Source organism: Aquarana catesbeiana, linkage group LG08 (genome assembly GCF_042186555.1).
Source record: "Aquarana catesbeiana isolate 2022-GZ linkage group LG08, ASM4218655v1, whole genome shotgun sequence".
Taxonomy (NCBI): Eukaryota; Metazoa; Chordata; class Amphibia; order Anura; family Ranidae; genus Aquarana; species Aquarana catesbeiana.
Window position 1 is genome coordinate 282,639,905 of NC_133331.1, and position 25,841 is coordinate 282,665,745.

Here is a 25,841-nt window from a genome sequence, read left to right on the forward strand (position 1 = left end):
TACAGAAGGGGTCCATATAGTGAACTTGATGTTCAGTTATTCACTTTAAGGTCATCACAGAGGACAAGGGGGCACTCTTTACATCTAGAGGAAAAGAGAGTTCATCTCTAAATAAGGAAAGGTTTCTTCACAGTAAGAGCTTTGAAAATATGGAATACACTCTCTCCTGAGCTGGTTCTGGGTAGCTCATTAGATTGCTTTAAACAAGGCCTGGATTCTTTCCTAAATGTACGTCAATACTTACATTTTAGCTGCCTCGGAGGGGACAGGGAAGGGGTCGGGACGAGCGCCGTCAGATTAAATACAGTGAGAATCTCCTGTTTACTTGGCAGCCTCTGTAATAGGAAGTCACGTCTCCTGGGACACCACTGGACCACTGTTCTGTCTATCATAGGAGATTCTCACTGTAATCTGTCGGTGCTCATCCCGCCCCCCTCCCTGTCCCCTCTAGGCTGCAGATGGGCATCAGGCTGCATTGATGGCAATGGTGAGGCTGGTGCATTGATGGCAATGGTGAGGCTGCATTGAGGTGGACTGATGAGGCTGCATTGATGGCACTTGTGAGGCTGCAGATGGGCATTCCTTATTTAAAATTTAAGTTTTTTTCCTGAAACTTTCCTCTTAAAATGAATGTGCGTGTTATACGCCTGTGCGTGTAATACGCCGATAAATACAGTAACTGCGTACTAACATTTATAAGTAAAGTTGATCCAGGGAATATCCAATTGCCTCTTGGGGGTTTAGGAAGGATTTTTTTTCCCCTGCTGTAGCAAATTGGATCATGCTTTCCTGGGGGTTTCGCCTTCCTCTGGGTCAACTGTGGGTATAGGATTGTGTATATGGGATTGTATGATTTTTTATTTTTTTTTTTTTATTGGTTGAACTAGATGGTCTTTTTTCAACCTGACTAACTATGTAACCCTAATTATTATTTTTCCCATACAGGTCTCCTTCTAATCTCAACAGTAACCCTGACACTAATGTGCCCTTGGAGCTACTGATTATTTTCCCTGTTGCATCAAATTGTGCAACTCTTTGTAAAGTTTTGCCCACTGTAAATCAAATGGAATTTTCTGTGGATGAAAGGAGAGTGTATTTCTAACTTGTTTAGCACCCTCTACCTGAAGGTAGGTGCTAGAGTAGTATTCTCTTTAGCTCAGGGCCCAAGTGCAGGTAAATATAGCCAGGCCTGTAGTTTAGGCTGAGCCTGGTTGTTTTGATTTGGGACTGGGAGTGTTCAGTGCAGTGGTGGGTGTGGCCACCTGTGCTCTGACTCAAAAGGTGCCTCCCCTGCTTTCAGAAGGATTGTTCTGGAAGAGGGGTTGGAGCTGATGTTTGAGTGGCAGGCAGCTCATGTGAGGAGCTCTGACCAATTACCCTTTGGTGTTGGCAGGGGGAAGGCCTCCCATATAAGCTGAGGTCACATGCTGCCAAGGGGGAGTTCTGGAAAGTAGTAACAGAAAGAATGGAGTATTGAGTTGCTGTTCCGGGCGTCCCCACGTGGGGATGCGCCGAAAGCGGAGGAGGGATGGAGGGAGTCTTAGATAAGATCTTCATCTCCATGAGGTATCAGGCTGCTGTGACCGGGGAACACCGGACTTGTATGCTGGAGGAGATCTGTTCGGAAGAAGTAGCAGTCAAGCGGAGGAGAGTAGAGCAGAGTTCTGTGACCGGGGACACAGAACTATTATGCTCTTAAAGAAAGATCAGTGCAGAATGCTGTGGCCGGGGAACACAACATTGATAGTCATGGACTGGCTAAAAGCAGTAGTCCGCCCATTACCATGTGTCAGGCCATCGTGTGGAGGTACAGAGTTATCTCTGGCCTGGTTAGCACAATGGTAATACCTTCCAAAAGACTGTGTGGCTGTCTGATTCTCTGGGCCATCGGGGAGAGGCTGTGTATGCTTCTGGTTCTTTGATTCGCATAGACAATACCATTATGGTCTGCGAGGAATTATTCAGAGTGATTCTTTCTTGTCCCAATGGAAGCGAAGAAATAGAATGTCAGTACTCTTGCAGTAAAGGATTTGTACAAGGAAAGAAGGAGCAACAGTCTGCAGAAAAGTTATTCAAAAGAAGGAGACTGGGGTGCAAGGAGTGTATCCAGTTTTTGCAAGGCCAAGGCCACTGAATAACTTCACATAATGTGCTGAATGTTATGGGCATCTCATATCATCCTTTCCCCAATTCAAGTTGTATCCTACAATAAACGTAACAAAATTGTGCAAATGACTGTCCATTGTCTTCACTGATAGATGGAGGTCTGGCAGCAGGGTGATTGGCGGATTGCTAAGTAACCAAGAGGTAAACATACCGCTACACTTGCTAAACATGTCTTTTCATACTAACCATGTACCTATGTAATTAAAGACTCCACCAATTTACCGACTCCATTACTCCGCAATTAGTCAATTTAAATCTTCCCAGGTTACGCTAAAACAAACTTCTCTAGAAATACAATTGTTATCTCCAAATTAATCCAAACTGATCTCTAAGTATTATCTTGAGCTACTTACTACCAAAACAACTCAAACCTCCAAATCGTTCCAGGTGGCATGATGTTATACCAAAATTGACGACAGAGGAGTGGGAAATGTTGAGGAAACCTACAGTTGTGCTCATAAGTTTACATACCCTGGCAGAATTTATGATTTCTTGGCCATTTTTCTGAGAATATGAATGATAAAACTTTTCTTTCGCTCATGGTTAGTGTTTAGCTACAGCACAATAAAGTGAAGGTTCTGGAGTAGCCATCTCAGTCTCCTGACCTCAATATCATTGAGCCACTCTGGGGAGATCTCCAACGTGCAGTTCATGCAAGACAGCCCAAGAATTTATAGGAACTGGAGGCTTTTTGCCAAGAAGAATAGGCAGCTTTACCATTTGAGAAGATAAAGAGCCTCATCCACAAATGACTTCAAGCTGTCATTGATGTTAAATGGGGCAATACATGGTAAACTTTTGATCAGAGTCATTTGGGTAGTTTCTGTTGTCATTATGATTTAAAAAGTGAAAAAACACAGTTGATTGATAATAAATGGCTTCAGCCAAACACTAACCAAGAGTGAAAGAAAAGTTTTGTGTTATCATTCATATTCTCCAAAGAATGGCCATGAAATCATAAATTCTGCCAGGGTATGTAAACTTATGAGCACAACTGTATATGTTCTCAGTTATCTCCTTTAAAGATAAACTCATCCAACTCAAAATCTACCATCAAATGTACTATACACCTATGAGACTATATTCTCCACTTTGTTTCTGCCTCTGCGGTTGTGAAGCAAATTTCTATAATGCCATACAGTTATGCCCACAGATACAAATATTTTCGGCTTTAGGCCTTCCAAATTTACACTGTCCCAGGGTGTGTCTACTGGAGCTGGTGGAGGATTTCCCCATCAACCTCCATACTAAGAAAATTTCAAGGGTACTATACTTTTATGCTAAAAAAAAAATCTAATTACCTGGAAAAGACCCCTCCCTCTGACTTTAGCGGAGAATAAGAAACAAATTCCATACTTTCCTTGTACAAACTCACCTATACTACCAGAGGTTCTCCTAAAAGATTCAACAAAATTATGAGTCCATAACTCAATCTACTCTTACCACTTTTCCCTGTTCGGTCTCAGGAGACCACAATTACTCACCTTTCTTTCTATGTATACCTTCTAGGTGAATATACCAATTGTATGTACTCCCACTACTGTATGTCATTGTGTTCAAGCAGTTATACCGGGGATATGACTGCAGCTGTTAGCCATAACCCCAGTATCGATTTTCCCAAGTGGTGGTGCCCTACATCATAAAAGCATTCCTAGCAGCTAATTAGCCACAGATCACTTTTACAAGTGGCCGGTGCCTCTCTGGGCTCTCTCTTACAATCGCGGAGCTCGGCACTGATCATGGTTTAAGATATCGGAAGCGACGAGCATTTCATCACTTCCGGTTAGGGCAGATGTAAACAGAGACATTTTATTTCTGGAAAGCAGATCAATGTTTTTATTTTAATCTCATGCTTTCAATGGTAGAGGAGGGTTTTGGGGTCTTATACACCCCAGATGTCTTCATAAAGAGGACCTGTCATGCTTTATTGCAATCAAAAGGAATGTTTAAATTTCTTGTAATAGCAATAAAAGTGATTACAAAATAATAATAATAACAGGACACGGTAAAAATATGGCATACTGTATGTTATAATATATCTACTTTACAAACACAGAGTCAGAAACAAAGTGGGCAATATAGTTTCATATGTGTATGGTACATTTGATGGTAGATTTTGAGTTGGATGAGTTTATCTTTAGAGTAGATGACTGAGAACATATAGGTTTCCTCAACATCCTCCCACCCCTTTGTTGTCAGTTTAGGTATAACATCATGCCACCTGGAATAAACTCTGAGGGTATGAGTTGTTTTGGTAAAAAATAAATAATACAAATGTTTTTTTAAAAGGGCCCTGGTCCCCCTGCGCTCACACGCAGAGGTGAACACATACGTAGGTCGCACACACATATGTAAACAGTGTTCGCACCACACATTAGAGGTATCACCGCAATCATTATAGCAAGAGCAATAATTCCAGTGCTAGACTTCCTTTTGTAACTCTAAACTGGTTACCTGTAAAAAAATGTAAAGCATTGCCCATGGAGAATTTTAGGCATCGTAGTTTGCCACCATTTCACAAAAGTGCGCAATTTTAAAGTATCACATGCTAGGTAACTATTTACTCAGCGTAACATCATCATTTATATTTTACCAAAAAATTGGGTTATATATATATATATTTTTTTTTGCATTAAAAATTGCATTAAAGTGTATTTTTTCCAAAAGAAAGTGCGTTTGAAAAACCACAGCGTAAATACCATATGACATAAAAAATTGCAATGACCACCATTTTATTCTCTAGGGCCTCTTCTAAAAAAAAAAAAAATAATAATAATGTTTGGGGTTCTAAGTATTTTTCTAGCAAAAAAAAATACTGATTTTTACATGTACAGTAGAAGTGTCAGAATATGCCTTCAAGTGGTTAAAAGCAATAAAGAGTAATAAAAAAGACTACATCAATCTAAAGGTAACGTTAAATACTGAAATTAATTAAATCAGACTTGGAAAGAAAACACAAAACAAATAAAACTAAAGATGTATTTTTCATGTTAACAAGCAGATAAAAACAAAGTGCGTGGTGGCGGTTTCCTTCCTGTACATGAATGGTACTTATATTCACCATATCCCTCCCTGGAAACAAGGATGTGACATAAGGATCAGAATTTCAAAAAAGTTAATTCAGAAGACACAACTGAGGGCCCGTTTTCAACCTTACATTGTGGTAATGTGCATGTTACTGCAACACAAGGCAATGCACATTATACTCATTACTATGTTATGATGTCTTTTATTTTAAGCTGCACCTCATCACAACACCTGCATTGCAGAGTTACAAACATGTTTTGGTGCTATGGGAGCCCATTCATTTCAGTGGTCTGCCTTAACACGACGCACATTAATGCACAACCTAGCGTGCTGCAAAAATGCAAATAGTCTCTTAACATTGGTGTGGACTATTAATACAAACATAATACCTCTCCTGCACAGGGTTCATGATTACAAAAGGAGTTCAGTGTGAGTTAGGCTACATTCACACTGAGGGGCGTTAGCGGTAAAGTGCCGCTAGTTTTAGCGGCGCTTTACCACTGTTATAGCGGTGCTTTTCGGCCGCTAGCAGGTAAGGAAAGGGTTAAAAGCGCACGAAAAGCCACTGCCGAAGCGCTTTGCAGGCGCTTTGGCAGTGCTGCCCATTGATTTCAGGACTTTTTTTCCCGTCCTACAAGCGCACCACCCCAGCGTGAAACTCAGGCTTTCACACTGGGGCTGCAGAACAGGCAGTTTTACAGGCGCTAATTTTAGCGCAAAACACCTGTATACCTTTTCAGTAAAACATCTTTCTCAATTTTATCAAAAATATGATTTCTGTCCTTTATTTTTTCTCTGATGTAATACATTTTTTTTCCTGGGTTAAACATTTCCTGAAATGTGACCCTAACTACAACTTCACTGCCATGTGGGTTTTCTTGTGGGCACTGAGAGCTGAACTTGCAGTAAAACATTTCCCGCAATCTGAACATGAGTACGGCTTCTCCCCCGTGTGAGTTCTCTCGTGATAAACAAGAGCTGAGCGTGTAGTAAAACAATTCCCACATTGTGAACATGAATACGGCTTGTGCCCGGTGTGAGTTCTCATGTGATAAACAAAAGCAGTACTCGTAGTAAAGCATTTCCCACATTCTGAACAAGAATACGGCTTCTGCCCAGTGTGAATTCTCTTATGTAATTTGAGATTGCTCCGCTGGCTAAAACATTTCCCACACTCCGAACATGAATACGGCTTCTCCCCCGTGTGAGTTCTTTTGTGTAACTCAAGATGGGATCCTCGAGCAAAACTTTTTCCACATTCTAAACATGAATACGGCTTCTCTCCTGTGTGAGTTCTCATGTGGTTCACAAGGGTTGAACTCATACTAAAACATTTCCCACACTCGGTGCATGAATACGGCTTCTCCCTTGTGTGAGATCTCTTGTGAGTAACAAGAGCTGAACTCTCAGTAAAACATTTCCCGCACTCTGAACACGAATATGGTTTCTCCCCCTCATGAGTTCTCCTCTTGTGATAAACAACAGCTGATTTCGTAGTAAAACATTTTCCACATTCTGAACACGAGTGTGGCTTCTCCCCCGTGTGAGTCTTCTTGTGATAGATAAGAGCTGAACACGCACTAAAACATTTTCCACACTCTGAACATGAATACGGCTTCTCCCCAGTATGAGTTCTCTTGTGATTAACAAGAGCTGTACTTGTGGTAAAACATTTCCCGCACTCGGAACATGAATATGGCTTTACCCCGGTGTGAATTCTCTGATGGCGAAGAAGATGGGCATTTGTGTTAAAACGTTTCCCACACTGGGAGCAAAAATACGGTTTCTCGCCTGTATGGATCCGTAGGTGGGAAGTAAGAGTTGACTTCTGAGTGAAATATTTTCCGCATTCTTGACACACAAAATGCTTCTCTTCACTATTAATTCTTTCTTTATGATCTGTATGATGGGTGATGGGAGGGGAGTGATTGGGAAAACTCCCCCTAGGTGTAGAGGGATCAGATGATAGAAGTTCCCCCATATCATTCCTGATGTATTGTCCATCTGGAGGAAATAAGATAGAAGGGGAATAGGGACAGTTAAAATACATGGTAAGACTTCTTATATATCAGTGTAGTGTATGGCAGCATTACAATGGTATCCATGTGTTACTTGTCAAGTAGCGGTTATATGACTTGTCTTACATGCAACAGGGTTCATATTGGCAAGGCTCATGTACATCACTTCTGCTGCTGTCCCTCTCCCATCCAGGACTACATTGCTTTAGTAGGCATTTCTGGCACTTCCTACAGGGTGACTATGTCAGAAAAAGTGCCTTTATGCCCAAAAAAGCCTGCAAAAGGGATAAACGGAAAAAGGAGAGAACACTGCTGGGATTAAGGCCTGGTTCACACCTTTGCATTTTTAGCGCGTTTTGCAGAAACACACTTCCATCCATTTAACATGGTTTCCTATGGATGTAGTTCACATCTGTGCATTTTATGAAAAGGGCCAGGGACTTTTTTTCTGGCTTTTGGTTCCATAGACTTCATTGGATGAAAAGCATGTATTGAAAAACACAAAATACACCTGCAATATGCAAACTGCAACGTGCATAAGTGTGAATCAGGCCTTAAAGCAGCAACCCTGCAACGTTATGAAATAATGGCACAACTGAATCCCTAGGGGGAAAGAATAAAGTCATGCAGGGTGATGGTAGCAGCTCCCCTGGATAGGTCCTGAGATAGCCTGATATACATATGCAAAGAAAAAAAAGGAGATGGGCGCACCATCTGTATTAATAATTGGAATAGATTAGGAAAAAATGCACTCACTTCTGAGTCAGGATCAGTGTGTGAATGTTGCCCTCTGAGATATGCAGAGATCATCAGGCAAGTGGCTGGTGGATGCAGAAGTCCGCTCTGCAGAGACCATGCAGGGAAATACGTTTCTGTATTTAACATATACTGTATATTACTCACTCATATGGATCTCTATAGGAAATTCCTCCTCTTTTATTCTCTCGTATGCCTCTTCCTCCTCCTCAGCTTTGACGTCTCTCCGAGTTTCTCCGGGGTCTGTGAATAAAGAGGAGAGTGAAGCCCCCTGTACTGATATGTATGAGAGAACCCAGAGAGTGTGTGTGGGGGGGAGAAGAAGAGATTGTTGTAGTGACTGAACAAGGAGAATCTGGGACTCTTCTCTGGATTTACTTTTTATTACTCACCTGTGCTGATCTCTGGAGGACTTTCCTTCTCCTTATACAGATCACAAATCTCAAGTGTCTCTTCATCCTCAATTTTAACAAAAATCAGGCTTTCCTCCTGGATAAGATACATTGTGATATCTGCAACTTTAGTTGTCCTTTAAAATAAAAATGCTGATAAACACATGAAAAACATTTAATATGTTGCAACTTACCAGTCTTTAGTGGGCAAGTTCACCTTTACAGAAAATCTGTAAGGTGAACTTACACTGGACCCCCTCCCCTCTCCTCCCCCCCCCCCCCCCCCCCCTCCGTCCCGCTATACAGAAGTCGTACACATGTGACACATTCGGTCGCCGCTTCACCGGTCCAGGGATTTTAAATCCCAGCAACTTAATCTCTCCTAGACCTACTTCGTAAAAGGAGACATTCTAATTGGTCTGCGCCATCACGTGGACAGAGCTGGCCAATCGGAACCCACCTAGCCCACCCCGTCAGCACTGGAGAAGAGGAGAGAAAGCCACAGGGATTTGAAATCCCCGGACTGGTAAAGCAGCGACCTGATGTCTCCTAGCGAGTGATCGTGGGGGGGTCCAGTGTAAGTTCACCTTACAGATTTTCTGTAAAGGTGAACTTACACTTTAAATATAGTGGCTGCATTTGTTTTTAGTACAGAAAATACCTGTTGATTTTGCCACAAATACAGTGTCTCTGACCTCCTGTGAGTTTAACAGGAAATGAAAAATCCAAGTTAAAACGAAAAAGAGTTCTGCCAATTTTTTTTTTTAAAGTCAGCAGCTACAAATACTGCAGCTGCTGACTTTTAAAATAAGGACACTTACCTGTCCTGGGTTCCCGCGATATCCTCATCCGAACTGTCCCTCGGCTCTCTGGTGGAGGCGCCGCCATCTTCGGTAAGGGAATTAGAAAGTGAAGTCTTGCGGCTTCACAGCCTGGTTCCCTACTCTCGCTGCGTGATGCCACTGGTCCCTGCTGTCTTCTGGGACCTGTGTGTCTCCCATAAGACAGCAAGACAGCGGGGGGGGGGGGATGAGGCGCCGGACGTGACATAGATAGCCGTAGGTGGCTCGGCTCGGCTATCTATGCCCGGAAGTGGGAGCCAAATACCTGTATTAGACGGTATCTGCTCCCCCCTCCCCCTTGAAAGGTGCCAAATGTGACACACTGGAGGGGGGAGGATTCTGAAAAGCGTAAGTTCCATTTTTGGGTGGAATTCCGCTTTAAAGATTAAGGATGATTTGTTTTTCTTTCCTGCAACCCTGCCGGGAGAACAGTGATTATTGCTAGCAGCTATGGCCGCTGGCAATAATCACATGTAAAAATCCGAAATGCTGGTTGTACCTAAGTGGATCGATGGATCAACTTGGGTACAATCAGCCTGCCCATAGATGGTTCAAATCTCAGCTGGTCCCTGCTGAACTAGTGGAGATTGAAACTATCTATGGCCTGCTTTACCAGAAACTTGGTTCCCATAAATCTTTGCAATGGCGGATAAAATTCAAAGCACTTGACCATGTAGCAGGTTCACAAATTTGCTCTGGACTGTCACCACCTCTTTCTGTCCAAGTAGTTGCAATAGCTCTGGTAGAATGTGCTGAGACATGGGGGCTTCACATTTATAGCTATATAGAATTCCTCAGACATGAAAGATGAACAAAACATATTTACTATAGTGTGTACTTTTCTCAATTAAGAGCACTAAGTGTAATTTACGTCTGCTACTATGTTACTTCACTATTTGCACGAGTCACTTTTGAAAAGTTTTCCTGACACCAAGAAAAAAAAAAAGTGACAGGGGAGGAGTTCCAGCACACAGACTGTAATTGACAGCTCTAGCTCTGTTCCTGCATGCTGTGGGAAGGGTGGGGGTGGGGGGGGGATGTCCCTTCTCTCCAATCAGCTCTCAGAGCTCTCCTCACTGATGTACCTTTAGCTTTCCACCCCCTGTATTGCAGAGCTGAGAGATCCTGTGTAAATCCTGCACTTTGAATGGATGTAGAGGAAAGATGGCTGCAGATAAACAGGTACAACATATGTAGGAGGATTTGTTTAATATCCATGTATTGCCTGAGGCTAGTCAAGTCACTGGGTATATAGAAGGGTTTATAAACAACTTTAATAGTGTAGCAGGGGGACCCCATGCTACTCTGTAAAATGGTGGTTTACTTCAGATTTCGTGGGAAGCAAGCACACTGATGGCACAGGTATGTGCTGGCGTCATAGGAGAGCCAGAGATAGACCTCAGAGCCACACCCTCCCGAGGGGGTCAGTGTGTGAAGGGAGCTGTGAGAGGTGCTGGTATGCACCATGGTGTCCAGGTTGAGACAGAGGAAGGTCAGAGCCTGAGATAGAGTCCATGAGGAACCGACAGCTAGGTAGTTGTAAGGAAGAAGCAGGGTACTCTTGAACCCTGCACTCTCTATGTAATGCACATCAGAACTATGTACATAGCGCACTCTGAACTCTGCACTCTGTACGTAGCGCACTCCTAAACTCTGTAGGTATCGCACTTATAAACTCTGCATTCTGTATATGGCACACACCTGAACTCTGCACTTTGTATGCAGGGCATTACTAAACTCTTCACTCTGTACGTAATGCACCCCTGCACGCTGTATGTAGCGCACTCCTGGACCCTGCACTCTATACGTAGCGCACTCTTGAACCCTGCAATCTGTATGTAATGCACACCAGAACTCTGTACATAGCGCACTCCTGAACTCTGCACTCTGTATGTAGCGGACTCCTGGACTCTGTAGGTAGCGCACTTATAAACTGCATTCTGTATATGTCACACACCTGAACTCAGTACTCTGTTTGCAGGGCATTACTGAACTCTATACGTAACCCACCCCTGCACTCTGTACATAGCGCACTCCTGAACTCTGCACTCTGTACGTAACACACTCCTGAACCCTGCACTCTGTAAATAGCACACCCCAGATGTAACCAGACTTTTGAGTTAACCATACTGCTGATGCGGCCCACGATGAAATTGAGTTTGATACCCCTGCTCTAAAACATCATTCCTCTTCAACAACTGCTCCTCAGAAGACACACTATCATTCTTAAGTTGTTGATTAATGGGAGAAGGAGAGGACCCTGATGAAGCAAGGGGTAGAGTCCACTGAGCGTCTACTAACAGATGAAGGAGCATAGAGAGCCAAAGCATTTTGGACAAATGGGAGCAATCAGGATAAGGGATGTCCTCGTCTCTTGAATTTTTTTTATGGATCTGGGGTTCACCAAGGCTTCAACCCTTCTGTTAACTGTAAAAAAGCCAGGAACCAGTGCATTGTCCCGATTACCGAATAGATTTACTTGGGGCCACCCCTATTCGTCCGTGATCATGTGGAAAAGAAAAAAAAAACTTCCTGATGTAAGATCCATTTGGACATTAGAACATGGTGTCTGCTTAGGAAGTTGGCCATCAGATTGAGGATTCACTTCATATGAACTGCTGTTAAAGATGTCAAGTTAATCTCTGACAAGGATAGGATTTCCTTTGCCAGTTAGAACAAAGTTTTGATCTTGGTATCACCCCCCACCCCCCATTTTGTGATATACCACTTCTGTGGCATTGTTCCAGAAAAACAGCACATATTGACCCTACTGAAAGGAGATCAGAACCAGTGCAATGGCATTCAATTCTCTGCAATTGGGGAGAACCTTTCTGCATCCTTCTTTGACCATTCTCATGCCCAAATGCCTACAAGCAGGATTGCTTCCAAATCTGTGCCATAGAGAGGAGCTCTTGAAAAGGGAATACCACCCAACTTGATCTTTGAAGTGGAGTCCCCTTCAGCCAAAAGGTTAATAAAGAGGACCTAACTGATAAGCAGATGGATTCTGCTGATGTATGTAACCAACTACTCTAAAAAGTGTAGGAAAGGATTCCAAAATCTCTTTCTGAGATGTAGCTTTTTCTATACGAGCCTTCACCTGCCCCAACCAATGTTTCAGGTTTCTGGTGGTCACCGAGGCAGGCTTGAGATTAGACAAAGTTGACCCCCAGGATCTTTTGAACATGGTCCCTTTTTATCCCTGGTATATTTCATAAAACCCATGTCTTTGAAGGCCGTGTTTGTGCTGGAGATTGCTCTGGACAATCTGACAGCTGAAAGGTAAAATGTCTACATCCTCGCTGAGGCTTTGGTCTTCAGAACATAAATAGACACAAACCAGCTGCGACAAACTAGGAGCCCAGAGAGAGAGAACACGGAGGCAAAAAAAAAAAAAACACAGGACCTAAAGTGCAGGTGCTTTTTGGGGGGAATTGAGGGTACAGGATGAGTAGTAATAGGGCACAATGCAGAGAGATAGTTTACAGGGTGACAAGCAGGCACGGCAAGGGATTATGACACATGATATTAGGGTGCAGCAGAGGAGAAATAGTCTACAGGGTGACCAGGAAGCACATCAAGAAAGAATGATTCTCAGGATGGTAATAGGGGAGAGCAGAGGATAAATAGTCCACATGGCAACCAGAGGGCACAGGAAGGGAGAATGATCCTCTAGACGATAATATATATGGGATAGCAAAAAAGAAATAGCCCACAGGGAAACTTGAAGACACAGCAAGGGAGAAGGATCCTCAAGACGGTAATATGGATAGGCAAAGGAGGACGGACAGGTTCAAGGACTCACGGTTAGGACACCAGAGTGCCCATGGCCTCTGGTAGGGTGGACTTGGTGCTGGGTGGCTTGTCCCGGTGGGTCCGTGGAAGCAAGGGATTGGCAGCCTGAGCTAGATCCAAGGGGAGAGGAGCAGAAGATGCAGGCAGAGAGACAGCTGGGCAATGGGAAGCCCGGAGTCACTCCTGGAGATCCGACCTTAATCTGGGGTCCTCACTGTCATAGGTACCCCGTAGGGCTGGCAGACTCTGGCTCTTTTACCCAGTTCAGGTAGATATAACTGAGCAGAGACTCGATTTCACAAACCAGGCAATTTGAGACATCAGATTGCCTGGGTAAAAGGATCCGCCCGCCGCCCTCCCACGTGGCCACATCAGGAGCACTAGACTTTGGCGCTCTGCCCACTAGACCCTGGGGGAAAGGAAGTCTGCAGAGATCAATACACTGGCCGCAGCAGGGGATCCGACTGCCTGGTGCCCCACACACAGGAGATGTGGAGTGGCAGGAGCTGTGTGCAAGGGGCCAGGTGCCGGATGCATGGCTCCCTGCATGTATGTGGTGAGGGCATGCGGGGATCAGAGGGGGAAGCCGGTAAGAGGAGACAGAAACAGCATCAGAGGTAGCACAGCTCCTCACAGTTCCTGCCATGCCGGGGGAGACACTAAAACTAAGGTTGGAAGAGAAGCAGCTGCTTTTAACCACTTCCGGACTGCCCACTCTATATATACGTCGGCTGTTTGAAGAGGGTTATCTCAGCCTTTTTGACACCAGATCTCATATTTAAGAGGACCTGTCATGCTTTTTTCTATTATAAGGGATGTTTACATTCCTTGTAATAGGAATTAAAGTGACACCTTTTTTTTTTTTTTTTTTTTTTTTTTTTTAAGAACAGTGTAAAAAATAAACATAAAAAGGTAAAATAAATGAGAAAAAAAAAAAAAGAAATTGAAACACGCCCCGTCCCGAAGAGCTCGCGTGCAGAAGCGAACACATACGTGAGCAGCGCCCGTATATGAAAGCAAAGCACACACGTGAGGTATCGCCGCAATCAGTAGAGCAATAGCAATAATTCTAGCCCTAGACCTCCTCTGTAACTCAAAACATGCAACCTGTAAATTTTTAAACATTGCCTATGGAGATTTTTAAGGGTAAAAGTTTGTCGCCATTCCACGAGTGGGTGCAATTTTGAAGAGTGACATGTTGGATATCAATTTACTCGGCTTAACATTATCTTTCACAATATAACAAAAAAAATTGGGCTAACTTTACTGTGGTCTTATTTTTCAATTAAAAAAAAGTGTATTTCTTTTCCAAAAAAAGACCGCTGCACAAATACGGTGTGACATAAAGTATTGCAACGACCGCTATTTTATTCTCTAGGGTGTTAGAAAAAAAATGTATAATGTTTGGGGGTTCTAAGAAACTTTCTAGCAAAAAAAAACTGTTTTTAACTTGTAAACAACAAATCTCAGAGAGAGGCTCGGTCCTTAAGTGGTTAAAGATTTGTATGACAGTGTTTGTTGTAAATTGTGGGTGGTGCTACGCTATCAGGTGCTGTCTGAATGACAATTTGGGAAAACAACAACCTTATCTTTCCTATGTAGACTACTAATCCCATCAGTCCCCTGTAATGAAGATGAACAAAAACAGACATATCTGTAGCCTAGCTTAGGTGACAACCATGGCTCCTTCCCTAGATACAGTGGAGGAGTGAGTATAGCCTTTTGGGGACATGTTATTAGTAGGATTACCATTTAAAAATTAATGGAAGAAAAATGAATAAAGCCACTTCTTCTAGGGACTGAAAAGGTGCAATATATTACATTTGTGTGTTTGGGTTTCAATACACTTTGAAATCAAACATAATATTAACTTTCAATAGGACTCCATTTCTTCTACCTCGTCATCCTGAGGGATCTCCTGATGTTCCTGTATGGAGTCCCGGGAATACAGAGGATGGGGACATCTCTCTGGGGGATTTCTGTTACTGGATCCATCTGTAGGAAACACACACACTGACTGAATACATTGTTTCTATGTCTTTATATCAGAGGATGTGTGTATCTAGGTGAATCCTTAATACTCTTCTCTCCTTTACAAGAAATGAAAGTCTCCTCTTACCCGGTGATGTGAGGGGCAGCCGGTTCTCCATCATGACGTCCTTGTAGAGATCCTTGTGTCCTTCTATATACTCCCACTCCTCCATGGAGAAATAGACAGTGACATCCTGACATCTTATAGGAACCTGACACACACAATGATACAGTCACCATCCAGACACATCCCTTGTCTGTTACTGGATAATGCCCCAGAATTCCCGACACCGCTCACCTCTCCTGTCAGCAGTTCAATGATCTTCTGAATCACTTCTAAGATCTTCTTGTCATTTCTCTCAGATCTCAGAAAGAAAGTCTGAGGCACTGTGATGGTCAAATGGTCACCGGAATTCACATAAGGAAAACTCTGTATAAAGAAATAATCATATCATGTGATCTCCCAGAATCCTCCTCACCTCTCCGGTCAGGTCTGTGTTTTATTAACCACTTCAGCCCCGGACCATTTGGCTGCCCAAAGACCAGAGCACTTTTTGCAATTCGGCACTGCGACGCTTTAACTGACAATTGCGCAGTCGTGCAACGTGGCTCCCAAATAAAATCAATGTCCTTTTTTTCCCACAAATAGAGCTCTCTTTTGGTGGTATTTGATCACCTCTGCGTTTTTTATTGTTTGCACTATAAACAAAAATAGAGCTAAAATTTGAAAAAAAAAAACAATATTTTTTACTATAATAAATATCCCCAAAAAAATATATAAAAAAACAATTTTTTTCCTCAGTTTAGGTCGATATGTATTCTACATATTTTTGGTAAAAAAAAAAAAAATTGCAATAAGCGTCTATAGATTGGTTTGCACAAAAGTTATAGCATCTACAAAATAGGGGAGTCTTATGGCATTTTTATTAATATTTTTTTTTTACTAGTAATGGCGGTGATCAGCAATTTTTATCGTGACTGCAACACTATGGCGGACACATCGGACACTTTTGGCGCTATTTTGGGACCATTCACATTTATACAGCGATCAGTGCTATAAAAATGCACTGATTAGTGTGTACATGTGACTGGCAGTGAAGAGGTTAACCAGTAAGGGGTGGGGAAGGGGTTAAGTGTGTCCTAGAGAGTGATTCTAACTGTCTGGGGGATGGGCTAGCAGTGACACGACACTGATCACGGCTCCCGCTGAGAGGGAGCAGACGATCAGTGCCCTGTCACTAGGCAGAACGGGGAGATGCTGTGTTTACACTGGCATCTCCCCATTCTTCAGCTCCGTGACACGATCGCGCGCACCCGGCGGACATCGAGTCCGCGGGTCCCGCGGGCACGGTCATGGAGCTCGAGGCAGGGGCGCGCGTGCGCCGCAAAATTGAACGTAATGTATACATACGTTAATTTGCGCAGCCGTGCCATTCTGCCGACGTATATGTACAGGAGCCGGTCCTTAAGTGGTTAATAGAGATAAGAGTGATGTCATGTGACCTCCCAGAATCCTCCTCACCTCTCCAGTCAGCAGGTAGATGATGTCCAGGGTGAGGTTTAGTATCCTCTTGGTCATGTGACTCGGCTCCTCCTCCATCCTTTGTCAGGTGATCAGATTTGAGGGGTTTCCTATTTGCATTTATTTGTCTTTGGACACAGAAGCCGAAAACCAGGAGAGGTAGAGAACATCTATGGAATCCACTATGTCATAGATCAATGTCATCAGAGAGAAGTATGGACCAAAGAGACATGAAGAGAGAGGAGAACAAGATCAGCACATTAATAGACATGGAGATGAAGAGAACCTGTCATTCCTCATATTGATAACAATATAACACAGCTCACATTCAACATCCCATCCCCTCACAATGGGTCGTAGTGCTTCCCTCGGATCTGGGAACTAGAAGAAGAGGATCCTTTTATATCCCTTCTCACCAAATCCCAATGAAACTACCCTATCCACCCTATGTGTTTACAGGACATGTAGAGTTGCCACCTCATCCCTTTAAACCCTAACACCTTTAAATTACACAGGTTCTGAGGCTAATTAAATGCAGAGAAGGCACCAAGTGAGTTTAATTACCACCTTAATCAGCCACAGAACCCGTGTAATTAATATGTATTCGGGTTTAAAGGGATGAGGTGGCAACCATAAGGACATGTCCCCAGTCACATGACACCCCCACCTCCTAAATTCATTCCATTGAGATCCCCTCCTCTCATTAGACGAAGTTTTTACCTTTTCATACCCGAGCACACACTCCCAAGCTTCATTCAGCTTTAAATCTTCTACTCATGCCTACTTCCGAGCTACGAAAAAATGGCCGAAAACTCTCCACCATTGAGGACACTCTCTCCTCATACACTGCAAACGGCCGCCCTCTAGTGGTGGCTCTGGTCTCCCACTGGAATACATGGCGCTCTGTCACTGTCTGACTTCCGGAGGATTGTCCAGTCATTCGGCTGTGGAACGCAAACAGCGGAAGTGCAGGAGCCAATGGGCGGAAGTTGAAGGATATAGACAAAGGCTAGTGTGAGTAGAGAGGAGGCAGACAGTGTTTTAGGAATGAGGGTGGTATCCAAGTACCCAGCCTGAAATAGAAATAATTAAAAAAAAATAATGACTTAGGAACGCTTTAACAACAGGATGGACGTCATAGGGGGAGATTTATTAAATACTGGTGCAGCTTTGCATAGAAACCAATCAGATTCCAGTTTTTTTGTCAAAGCTTAATTGAACAAGCTGAACTTAGAAGCTGATTGGTTACTATGCACAGCTGCACCAGATTCTGTGTGCTCCAGTTTTAGTAAATCCCTCCCATAGTATTCATATTCAATTTATTTGATAAAAAAAAAATTTGGCAAGGGGCATATGAGCATCACAATCACCCTTCATTCAATCATAGAAAACCAAGAAGGAAATTTATTAAATCTGGAGCTGACCAAATTTGGAGAAGCTGTGCACAGCAACCAATCAGCTGCTATCTTCAGCTTTTTCAGTTAGAACCCTTTCACACTAGGGCACTTTGCAGGCGCTACAGCGCTAAAAAAAAGCACCTGCAAAGCACCCTGAAAGAGTCGCTCCTGTCTCTCCAATGTGAAAGCCAGAGGGCTTTCACACTGGCGTGGTGCGCTGGCAGGACGCTAAAAAGCGCCCCGCTATCGGCCGAATACCTCCGCAAGTACTACGGTATAGCGGCGATTTACCGCCGATGCCCCAGTGTGAAAGGGGCCTTAAGCTTTGAAGATAAAAGCTGATTGGTGGTTACCATGTACAGCTGCTTCAGTTTTAATAATTGCCCTCCTGTGTTCTGAATGGAGGAGCGCTCAGCAAGTGACCCTCTGTGATCACTGTACTCCAGCCCTGACTGTCAGTGTCACTGCTGGAACTTCAGCGGTGATCTCGCCTTCAGAGGCCGCATGTAAGGAACATTTTTTTTTTTTTAAAAGAAGCAGCAGCCGCCATGGGGCACATATCATTAGAGTTACCTGATTGGTACCTAGCCAACGCTCACGCTTCAGCTTTAAGGGCTCATTTACACTTGTGGTTGGAGGAGGTAAAACCACATGATTGAGCCGTGTTTTTACCTCGCCCAACCACTCCCCTTTTAGCTGCAAAGGCAGTGGGCACATCCCGCAAGCTCGATTCTTTGCAGGAATTACACCCCCAGTTGAATTTGGAGGCCACTACCGCCCGCGGAAAGCAACCTTTTCATATAAATGGGGCTGTGCTGCAGCTGCCCCACTACCTACCGCGCACAATGCACGCAGGTTGTGGTGTAGTAATGCAGCATTTAGAAGGTTAAACAGGCAGTGAGGAGGTGACATATCATGTCAAAAGTCTCTATAAAGTGATCCAAGGGTGGGTTGCTTTACAGAGAAGTGCCAGGCCTTGCTGCTAGTGTAAATGATTATAGAAAAAACAACCAGCACAATAAAAATAACCCTCTTCAAAACTGCTAAACACTCAGGGTCAATCATTCAAATCCCATGCAGTAAAAATGGCTATTTACATTTTTACTACTAGTGTAAATGAGCCATAAATGAAAAAAAGTCACTGGGCTATAACAGAATCCTGTAAATCACCATCTATCACCACTATGTGAGATAAAGGGAACATGCCCAAAATGTTTAGAACCCCCCCCCCCCAAAAAAAAAAATGTAATATATTAGGATACATAGTGGGGTAAGGGCAGAGCAAGGGGGAGGCCTCCTATAGTGGCATGCTTTGTGTGCTGTGGCAGCAATAGTTTATTAGCTGCGTATACAGGACAAACCAGGGGGATCAGGGACTAGAGACACAATGCAGGGAAGGTCAGGAACTGCAAACATGTAATGGGGGGAGGTCAATAACTGTGAACATGGAACAGAAGGTGGTCAGGAACTGCACACATGGAACAGGGGGAGGCCAGGAACTGCACACATGGAACAGTGGGAGGCCAGGAACTGCACACATGAAACAGTGGGGGGTCAGGAACTGCACACATGAAACAGTGGGGGGTCAGGAACTGCACACATGAAACAGTGGGAGGTCAGGAACTGCACACATGAAACAGTGGGGGGTCAGGAACTGCACACATGAAACAGTGGGGGGTCAGGAACTGCACACACGGAACAGGTGGAGGTTAGTAACTGCACACATGGAACAGTTGGGGGGTCAGGAACTGCAAACATGGAACAGTAGGTGGTCAGGAACTGCACACATGGAACAGGGGGCGATCAGGAACTGCACACATGGAACAGGGGGAGGCCAGGAACTGCACACATGGAACAGGGGGCGATCAGGAACTGCACACATGGAACAGGGGGAGGCCAGGAACTGCACACATGGAACAGAGGGAGGCCAGGAACTGCACACATGGAACAGAGGGAGGCCAGGAACTGCACACATGGAACAGAGGGAGGCCAGGAACTGCACACATGGAACAGGGGGCAGTCAGGAACTGCACACATGGAACTGGGGGAGATCAGGAACTGCACACATGGAACAGGGGAAGGTCAGGAACTGCACACATGGAACTGGGGGAGATCAGGAACTGCACACATGGAACAGGGGAAGGTCAGGAACTGCACACATGGAACAGGGGGAGGTCAGGAACTGCACACATGGAACAGTTGGGGGGTCAGGAACTGCACACATGAAACAGTGGAGGGTCAGGAACTGCACACACGGAACAGGGGGAGGTTAGTAACTGCACACATGGAACAGTTGGGGGGTCAGGAACTGCACACATGAAACAGTGGGGGGTCAGGAAATGCACACATGAAACAGTGGGGGGTCAGGAACTGCACACATGAAACAGTGGGGGGTCAGGAACTGCACACATGAAACAGTGGGGGGTCAGGAACTGCACACACGGAACAGGGGGAGGTTAGTAACTGCACACATGAAACAGTGGGGGGTCAGGAACTGCACACATGAAACAGTGGAGGGTCAGGAACTGCACACACGGAACAGGGGGAGGTTAGTAACTGCACACATGGAACAGTTGGGGGGTCAGGAACTGCACACATGAAACAGTGGGGGGTCAGGAACTGCACACATGAAACAGTGGGGGGTCAGGAACTGCACACACGGAACAGGTGGAGGTTAGTAACTGCACACATGGAACAGTTGGGGGGTCAGGAACTGCACACATGAAACAGTGGGGGGTCAGGAACTGCAAACATGGAACAGTAGGTGGTCAGGAACTGCACACATGGAACAGGGGGCGATCAGGAACTGCACACATGGAACAGGGGGAGGCCAGGAACTGCACACATGGAACAGGGGGCGATCAGGAACTGCACACATGGAACAGGGGGAGGCCAGGAACTGCACACATGGAACAGAGGGAGGCCAGGAACTGCACACATGGAACAGAGGGAGGCCAGGAACTGCACACATGGAACAGAGGGAGGCCAGGAACTGCACACATGGAACAGGGGGCAGTCAGGAACTGCACACATGGAACTGGGGGAGATCAGGAACTGCACACATGGAACAGGGGAAGGTCAGGAACTGCACACATGGAACTGGGGGAGATCAGGAACTGCACACATGGAACAGGGGAAGGTCAGGAACTGCACACATGGAACAGGGGGAGGTCAGGAACTGCACACATGGAACAGTTGGGGGGTCAGGAACTGCACACATGAAACAGTGGGGGGTCAGGAACTGCACACACGGAACAGGGGGAGGTTAGTAACTGCACACATGGAACAGTTGGGGGGTCAGGAACTGCACACATGAAACAGTGGGGGGTCAGGAAATGCACACATGAAACAGTGGGGGGTCAGGAACTGCACACATGAAACAGTGGGGGGTCAGGAACTGCACACATGAAACAGTGGGGGGTCAGGAACTGCACACATGAAACAGTGGGGGGTCAGGAACTGCACACACGGAACAGGGGGAGGTTAGTAACTGCACACATGAAACAGTGGGGGGTCAGGAACTGCACACATGAAACAGTGGAGGGTCAGGAACTGCACACACGGAACAGGGGGAGGTTAGTAACTGCACACATGGAACAGTTGGGGGGTCAGGAACTGCACACATGAAACAGTGGGGGGTCAGGAACTGCACACATGAAACAGTGGGGGGTCAGGAACTGCACACATGGAACAGGAGGTGGTCAGGAACTGCACACACGGAACAGGGGGCGATCAGGAACTGCACACATGGAACAGGGGGAGGCCAGGAACTGCACACATGGAACAGGGGGCGATCAGGAACTGCACACATGGAACAGGGGGAGGCCAGGAACTGCACACATGGAACAGGGGGCGATCAGGAACTGCACACATGGAACAGGGGGAGGCCAGGAACTGCACACATGGAACAGAGGGAGGCCAGGAACTGCACACATGGAACAGAGGGAGGCCAGGAACTGCACACATGGAACAGGGGGCAGTCAGGAACTGCACACATGGAACTGGGGGAGATCAGGAACTGCACACATGGAACAGGGGGAGGTCAGGAACTGCACACATGGAACTGGGGGAGATCAGGAACTGCACACATGGAACAGGGGGAGGTCAGGAACTGCACACATGGAACAGGGGGAGGCCAGGAACTGCACACATGGAACTGGGGGAGATCAGGAACTGCACACATGGAACAGGGGGAGGCCAGGAACTGCACACATGGAACAGAGGGAGATCAGGAACTGCACACATGGAACAGTGGGGGGTCAGGAACTGCACACATGGAACTGGGGGAGATCAGGAACTGCACACATGGAACAGGGGGAGGTCAGGAACTGCACACATGGAACAGTTGGGGGGTCAGGAACTGCACACATGAAACAGTGGGGGGTCAGGAACTGCACACACGGAACAGGGGGAGGTTAGTAACTGCACACATGGAACAGTTGGGGGGTCAGGAACTGCACACATGAAACAGTGGGGGGTCAGGAACTGCACACATGAAACAGTGGGGGGTCAGGAACTGCACACATGAAACAGTGGGGGGTCAGGAACTGCACACATGAAACAGTGGGGGGTCAGGAACTGCACACATGGAACAATGGGGGGTCAGGAACTGCACACAGGGAACAGGGGGAGGTCAGAAATAGCACACGTAGAACAAGGGGTGCTCAGGAACTGCACACATAGAACAGGAAGAGGTCAGAAACATGGAACAAAGGAAGGTCAGGAACTGTGGCCATGTCACAGGGGGTAGGTCAGGAACTGCAGACATGCAACAGTGGGAGGTCAGGAACTGTGGTCATGTTACGAGGTGAGGTCAGCAACTGCAGGCATGAAACAAGGGGCAGTATGGAACTTTGGCAGCAGAGGACCTTAGAAAATTACAGTAAAGATGGTTGACTTCTGCAACCCTGCTGGACTTCCTAACAGCTGTCCTTATTGAATCAGCACAGCATTTTTTTATGTACTTTAAATACTGCGACTCTCCTTGTGTTTCTGTATCTCGGCAGCGCTGAGGAGGGCAAGGTCGAAACCTGATGTAGCATTCCTTTCTCAGAGACAGGAGAGGGGTAAGATGTGACAGGCTGTTCGGGCTTCTGGAGAACAGAGGCAAAAAGTCCTGAGACCAGAAGGCCATGGAGCCTCCAGGCGAGATCTGGAGAGTTTTAAAATATACATATAAGAGGCTGTATTTTTTTTTTTCAGGCTCTTTCCCTTTATTTTCACCTGGTAATGCTGCTCATAACAGTCACTGTCCTAGGGTGGCAATTCATTTTATCTATTTGCAGAAAATGTTCTTAGCCTTAAAAATGAAAACTAATGCAGACACCACATCAAAGGAGTGGTAAGCTACAATACATTATATTTTTGTCCTTGGGTTTAGATACACTTTATGTGCTTAAAACATGTGATTATTAAGTCCACCCTGTTCTGGATGGATAGAGGTGTCACCATTGTCATGTGATAATGGAAAATTAGTCAAAGCAGTAAAAGCTGAAGCTCAGTGTTTCTAAATATAAAATAATTGACTTAAAGCCTTTTAAGCTTCACAGCTGGTTCCCTACTGCGCATGCGTGAAGGGTGCTGCGCTAACTGGCCCAGCGGCGGAGAAAGGAGGAGGGGGCCGAACCTCCGGGGTATCTTGCCGAAAGCCAGGTCTCCCAGAAGTGGGAACGGGTATCTGTCAAAAACAGGTACCTGTTCCCCACTCCCCCCCCCCCCCGAAAGGTGACAGATGTGGCACCGGAGGGGGGAGGAAGCAAACAAGTGGAGCTTCCCCTTTTCGGTGGCGCTCTGCTTTTAGAGAAAAAAGAATCTTCTCTCAGAGTACAACTTTGGAGGCACAGGGTTAGCCAGAAGAAAGAGATTTACCAGTGCTAATTAGAAGTAGGAATAAGCTCAGGGGTGTTTGGATCCCAGTCTGAACTCACCTGAGCGAGCCCATCAGGAAGCTGTCACCTGTAAATGGGCCAATCATAGGCAGCCGAGGCATTCTCCACCCCGCAGCTGCATGTATACTCACCTATTGTATGCATGCGGCTGCTGAGCAGGAAATGCCCCGGCCACAGATGACTGGCCCAGTACAGTTGACAGCTTCTTCTCATGTTGAATCAGGTGGGTTCGGACTGAGATTCAAACACTTCTGAGCTAATCACAAATTAGGATCAAATAATATGGTCAGGAAGAGCAAAAATAATTAGGGGCTCATTAGAGGGATTACCAGCAGGAGGAAAGAAGTCCTGATCCCACCATATAGAGCTTCAGTTAAAGCAGGCTCCAGGTTAGGCACCAGGGTTCTAGTCATTAAACTCTGTCACTGTCACTCTCTCTTTCAATTGAAAAGCAATCAAAACCCTGTTCATTTTGTATATAATATACCTGAATGCGGAACGCCAGTCAGCCATAAAATAGCAGTATGTGTCCCTCATACCAGTTTGGTAGCCTTGTTTAGATGCATATTTAGTCTAGGGGAGGTTTAATACTATGTTGGCATGGGCGACTAGCGCCAAGGTGAATGACAGTGGTAGGAAGCTAATTCCTGCAGTTATTTTACCCACCTGTGAGCGGCTAGCTGCGGCACCGAGCCCTGTACACTTCAATGACAGGTTGTGGTGGCTGCAGATATCTATGGCTGTCCACACAGCCAGTGATTACCTGCGGAGATTTCTGCAGACAGCCATGGATAGCTGTGGCCACCGCCAATCTGTCATTGAAGTGTACAGGGCTCGGGGGCCACAGCTAGATGCTCATAGATGGCTAAAACAGCTGCAAGAGACAGCAGATTCCTGTCGCTCTCATTCACACTGGCACTAGTCGACTATGCCAATGTAACCCACATCAGAGGTATACTGATCTTATTCCTAGATATCGCCGGTTTCCTCTCCGACATAAGTCCAGTCACATTAGGCCACCCCTCTTCACCAGTCATGCCCTTCTCTAAAGTATAACTAAAGACAAACTTTTTTTTTTTTTTTAGTTTTGGATACAGTGGAGAGGGATTAGAACACTTGTTTGTTTTTATTGCTGTCTGTACCCCTGTTAAAGCGCACCTTCAGTCATTATTCTGTATCACAGAAAATTAGAATATTACATAGGACCAATAAAAGAAAAGATTTTTATTACAGAAATGTTGGCTTACTGAAAAGTACGTCCATGTACAGTAAAGCACTATGCACTCATTACTTGGTCAGGGCTCCTTTTGCATGAATTACTGCATCAATGTGGAGTGGCATGGAGGCGATCAGCCTGTGGCACTGCTGAGGTGTTATGGAAGCCCAGGTTGCTTTGATAGCAGCCTTCAGCTTGTCTGCATTGTTGGGTCTGGTGTCTCTCATCTTCCTCTTGACTATACCTCACAGATTCTCTATGGGGTTTAGGTCAGACGAGTTTTCTGGCCAGCCAAGCACAGTGATACCATGATCATTAAATTAGATATTGGTACTTTTGGCAGTGTGGGCAGGTGCCAAGTCCTGCTGGAAAATGAAATCAGCATCTCCATAAAGCTGGTCAGCAGAGGGAAGCATGATGTTTTCTAGAATTTCCTGCTAGAGGGCTGCACTGACTTTGGACTTGATGAAACACAGTGGACCAACACCAGCAGATGGCATGGCTCCCCAAATCATCACTGACTGTGGAAACTTCACACTGGACCACTCTTCCTCCAGACTCTGGGACCTTAATTTCCAATTTAAGTGAAAACATTTTCACAGTCTGTGATGATTTGGGAAACCAAAAACGCCGCTCCTGTATGCAGATGGACCGGAAGTGGAGCTTGTCACTAGGGTAACCTGACACCAATCATGTTAACAGGTATGCAAAAACAAACTGAATTTTTAAACTAACTTTGTTACTGTATAAACCTAAAAGAATGGTAAAATAGAATGAAACACTCAAAGAAA

At 45.2% G+C, this 25,841-nt stretch overlaps 2 protein-coding genes across 3 annotated transcripts in view; one reads left to right on the forward strand and one right to left on the reverse strand.

The window, feature by feature from the left end:
• LOC141106758 (uncharacterized) overlaps nt 1-25,841 on the forward strand; it is a 217,646-nt gene that overhangs the window by 22,119 nt on the left and 169,686 nt on the right.
• The window catches only part of LOC141104596 (uncharacterized), a 54,821-nt gene continuing 33,915 nt past the window's right edge, over nt 4,936-25,841 (reverse strand). The window contains exons 1-8 of one of the 2 annotated variants that reach the window (XM_073594222.1): nt 17,270-17,501; nt 16,550-16,731; nt 15,326-15,457; nt 15,116-15,239; nt 14,894-14,991; nt 8,360-8,456; nt 8,115-8,210; nt 4,936-7,197 (exon numbers count right to left, since the gene is read on the reverse strand). In XM_073594222.1, coding sequence (XP_073450323.1) covers nt 6,044-7,197; nt 8,115-8,210; nt 8,360-8,456; nt 14,894-14,991; nt 15,116-15,239; nt 15,326-15,457; nt 16,550-16,627 — 1,779 coding nt within the window. In that variant the 5' untranslated portion in view covers nt 16,628-16,731; nt 17,270-17,501 and the 3' untranslated portion in view covers nt 4,936-6,043. Of the gene's footprint in view, nt 7,198-8,114; nt 8,211-8,359; nt 8,457-14,893; nt 14,992-15,115; nt 15,240-15,325; nt 15,458-16,549; nt 16,732-17,269; nt 17,502-25,841 lie in introns of those variants that run through there. The other variant, XM_073594224.1, reaches the window with a different exon arrangement.